The sequence below is a fragment of the Alosa alosa genome, chromosome 15, assembly GCF_017589495.1.
Source record: "Alosa alosa isolate M-15738 ecotype Scorff River chromosome 15, AALO_Geno_1.1, whole genome shotgun sequence".
NCBI classification, from domain to species: domain Eukaryota; kingdom Metazoa; phylum Chordata; class Actinopteri; order Clupeiformes; family Clupeidae; genus Alosa; species Alosa alosa.
In genome coordinates, this window is record NC_063203.1 from 13,263,003 (window position 1) to 13,268,002 (window position 5,000).

The 5,000-nt window shown below is 46.8% G+C and overlaps 1 protein-coding gene across 1 annotated transcript in view; it reads right to left on the reverse strand.

Annotated features, from left to right (window-relative positions):
• LOC125308652 (neuronal tyrosine-phosphorylated phosphoinositide-3-kinase adapter 2-like) overlaps positions 1 to 5,000 on the reverse strand; it is a 35,142-nt gene that overhangs the window by 10,620 nt on the left and 19,522 nt on the right. The window contains exon 6 of the mRNA XM_048265215.1: positions 4,668 to 4,907. Coding sequence (XP_048121172.1) covers positions 4,668 to 4,907 — 240 coding nt within the window. The remainder of the gene's footprint in view (positions 1 to 4,667; positions 4,908 to 5,000) is intronic.

Sequence of the window (5,000 nt, forward strand, 5' to 3'; positions counted from 1 at the left end):
CGTGCTCCAGAGTGGCCCCGCCCACCTAGATCTTCTTTCAGGGAGATCTAGTCTGGAACAACATATTTCATAATCGTTTCCCTCAGATAAGAATAATGTCAGGCCAATCACGTTAGGAATCTCTGATCAATGTGATTGGTAAGGCTGGACCAATGATATCAAAGTTAGTGCCCGTCGAGATGCAAGTGTTGCAAATGTTTCCCAATCGAGATTCACCAGATTCTATTCACTTTGTGAATGAGTTTGGATTTTTCCAGGCTATTTGGCTCAGCCAATCAGAAACCAATGCCGTGTGTGAACAGAGTGTGATGGGCACACACGCAATCATGTCTCTTTCAATGTCATCAAGCGGCTCTCAATCAAACATTCTCAGAAGCTTAGCCCCATCAATGGCACTGTAACACACACACACACACACACACACACACATACACACCAGTGTAAAGAATTGTGTGAATTATGTTAGTCTAAGCCAACAAAGCGATCTACATATGCGCTATGCGCACACACACACACACACAACATATGGAACATGACTCATGTTGGTCTAAACAAATCTAGTGGCTCTCACACGCATACATAAAACACACACGCACACACACACACACACACACACACACACACACACACACACACACACCAGTTTAGTCAGTGTAAGCAAAGTGAGTCACACAGTCTGAGCACAGCCATGAATGACTCGCCATGACATGAAAGTCAGACTACACTTCAGAGCTGCGTTGCCATAGCAACAAGTGAACAATAACCAAAAGCCTAAAAGACAAGGTTGATGGCGACATCACTGACACACCACACCCAAACACACAGACAGACACACACACACCATACCCAAACATGCGCTACACACACATGCAACATACACCGCCATAACACGCCATGCCATACACAAAAACAAACACACAAGCTTCCACACCCACACGATGCTAACACACACAGCAGCAGAGACACACCACACCTCTCCCCACTAACACACACCTGCATACAGTAACAAACACACAAAATTCACTCACACACACACACACACACACACACACACACACACACACACACACACACACACCAGCAGACACACAGCACATAAACATAGGCTATTCAGTCTGTCAGGCCTGTTCTCATTCAGGAAAAAAGGTACAAAAAATGATTGTGATTCTATTTGTATATCTTTAAATTATTGTCATCTTTCATTGTGATTGTGCACGTGCCAGCCAGACATCTAGGTTCCCCGTCCTCCACATGGATGTTGGCTCAGAATAACAGCTTCACTGTGTCCACACATGCATGTGTTAATAGTCTAATGGCATAACTGAAGCAAGCATTTAGGTCACTGCAAAGATAAGCCTTCATCCAAAAAACCATACTCCCTCACAGACACAGACACACGTGTGCACGCACACACACACACATACATACACACACACACACACACACAAACCCATATCTCACTTACAATGTCAGACGTTTCACATACACTAAAATCTACTGCGGCCGCTCTGTTCCGCTGTCATAGTTAAAGACCTTTCAGAGGCATTCATCATTTATATGGCCACGCTGGAGCTCTCCTTACTGCCCTTAGCTGCTGCTGCTGTGCCGGACCACGGAGGACTCACAGCGCCGTGAGGATACTGCAGAGAGGGACAAGGATGAGGGGGTCCGGCAGTTTAATACTCCTTCTCCTCCGCAGTGCTGACGTTGCTGGCGTACTGTACAGTCCGCAGTGTGGTCGTTAGCCGGACGGTATAGGCACATGAACAACACTCATAGTGTACGCACTCCCATAAACACTCAGATACAGCATACACATACAGGACATACAGAGCACACTCACATGGAGAACACACACACACACACACACACACATATTGTGTGTGTGGGGGGGAGGGGGGGGGCAATGTAGAGGCGGTTTGTCACGGATGCATTCTGTTCTCAGCAATTCTGTTGTTCTGTCACGCACTTGCCTAAGTATGGCTGACAGGCAACACACACACACACACACACACACACACACACACACACACGCACACTGTTTTCTCTCTGTCCACTCTCTCCTCTGACATACACAATCAGCTGGTTCTGTACTCTTCATGCATTTGTCTTTCAAAAAGAGTACCATGAAAGAAATGAATATCCATTTAGTTCGCAAGTGTGTGTTTTTGTGTGTGTGTAGATGAATCAATGTACACATGTATAACCATGTATTTGTTTCAGGATGGGTGTGTGTCTTTGGGCTTCACTGTGCAGAGTACAGACTTCATTGATACACAGCCCTCACATACACACAATAAATCTACACCACAGTGCACGACACAAACAGATGCTAATCAAATTAATTTTCATTAAGAATCTCAACTAATGAACTGGGGAATATGGGTCATTCTTTGGCGCTGTCTTTCTGCCTCATGTCTGTCACACACACACACACACACACACACACACAGAGACACACACACACAGACAGACAGACATCACGTAGACACACACACACATAGACACACACACACACATAGACACACATAGACATAGACACCACACAACACACACACACACACACAGACACACACACAAACACACACACACACACACACACACACACACACACACACACACACATAAACACACACTTGTTCTCTTCTCTCTCCATCCTCCCTTTTCTCTCCCTGTGTTTGTTTCCCAGATTTCCTCTCCCATCTCCGTCTCCCTGCCTCGGTCTCCCTCTCCTCCGTTTATGGGTGTGTTGCACAGGCTGTGCGTAGGCTGATCGCTCAATTTTTAATCTGCAACCAAAGGCACACACACCATGCAGGTGCACACACACACACACAATCCTCTCTCGCGCACATGCACCTGGGGGTGATGGTGATAGTAGATGAGAAATCAAAGCTTTCTCTCATCCACACACAAAAGAACCAAAAGGCAAGCTCACAGTTCTCACTTCCTGCCCACTCCTCTCCATACACACACACACACACACATACATATATACAGATGTTCAATCACATGGATGCACTGGTGTTTCACACACCTAACAAGTCCCTGGCAGCCTGCTGAAAACAATCAACATGCATGCACGCACACACACGTTTCCATCTCATGAAGGACGCTACATTTTGTGCTTTAAGACTCACACACCTTACAGTGTCACCTTGCCACCTTCTCATATATGTACACACACACCTACACTTGTGTCCAAACATACACACGCAAACACAAAACCACACACAAACATACACACACATGTATTCCAATTCACAGCATTTCCCACTGTCTCACACATATACCTGATGCTTTGTGACACCTGGAAAACAACCATGCACACACACGCCATCCTCCAATACGTGTGCAGACGCCCAACACAGCCATCCTAAACAAACAGCACGTTTCGTGCTCATACACATTTGACAGAGCATGACGCGCATCATGGCACTGGCGTGTTACGGATAGCACACAGATCCATCACCACACGACACAAATGTCACGGTTTGCCTGATAGATTTCACCCCACCAACGCCACCAATCCCACACGCCATACGTCAACGCGTGCAGGCAGCATGCTGAATACTCTGACAGACATTTGTCACGGTGTGTCAAAAAGCATTTTCTATGGGGTGACAGGCCATCAGTCTGGCTCATTGGCAGATCATCTATTTAACATCATGTCACATCATGGGATGTCCACACTGCGCAGGTAAACCAGCAGATGGTCATGTTTCAGCCCCCGCCCACGGCTCATTGGAGATGGACATCTAGAACACCTCATTGGTTAGCCACAGGTCAGTCACTGGTATGATGCTGTGATTGGTCTTTTATTCTCATTTTGCATGAGGCCAGTCATAGCTACCCCTTTGTTTTATGGCAGTTGTACCATGCTATTGAAAGGTGTGGCCTTTGTCCTAAAATGTCTAATTTTAATGTCTGCTCCTCTGTAATCAGTAATGGAGGTCAGCAGTTAAGCACACATACTAAACTCCCACCTCCCAGCTAAATGATGTCATGACGGCCTTCATGAATGAGCACACATGAAACAGAAACAGCTCTCTCTCTCTCTCTCTCTCTCTCTCATGAGAAGACACAAAGCTCACACAGTTAAAATATTTAGGAGGTAGTTAAAATTAGATAAATTGCAGACAGCTATCTAGGCTATTCTGCACTCTAATCCATTTGAGTCATGCTCATGTATATGTCAGTAGTAGGCTATTGACACAGCTATATAGCTTGCTGAGGAACCACTGGAAATCTGTGAAAAGGATGGAAAATAAGTAGCAGCAGCAGTAACAACAGACAGTGATATGCAGCAGACCTTGAAATAAAAACATCATGGATGGATGGTAGCTGATATTTTATAATGTGTCTTTGCCATTCAATCATGATCTCAATTCCTCCTAGTGTCCTAGTGTCTCTGTGGCTCTATGTGTGCAGTGTGTCTGTGCAAAACAAATCTCATACCTTCATCAGACAACCACTGGTTGGTACGAAATAACAGCATAAACAGAAATAGCACCATCTAACCCAATACTCACAGATCCAGCAATTCTAGCAGTACAACCAGTTCCACATTCAACCACACAACACCCAAAGTGTAATAAGCACATGGTGTTACAGCTATAAGGTGTTTATAACATAGTAATAGTGACAGGTGTAATAAAGCAGCTCACCATCTCCGGGCTCTTTGCTCTTGCGCCCACTGGACGAGCCCTTCTTCAGCATGTTACGCCCTGAGGTGAACAGGCTGCTCAGCTCGTCCAGCGGGCTGGTGGGTCCCGACACGAAGCGTCCGTCACGCCGCCACACCGAGGCCGACGTGGCCGTGGAAACGTTCTGCATGGAGCCTCGCGGCGTTTTGCCATGGCGTCCAGCTTTGAGGTGGTCGCGGCGCAGGGACGACTGCGGGCATGCTGCCCGTGTGCGAGTGGCCCTGCGCCAGCAGCACGCCGCCTGACATGGCGAGGCTGAGGCCGAGCGCGGCGGCTACGCCCCCACGCCACTTA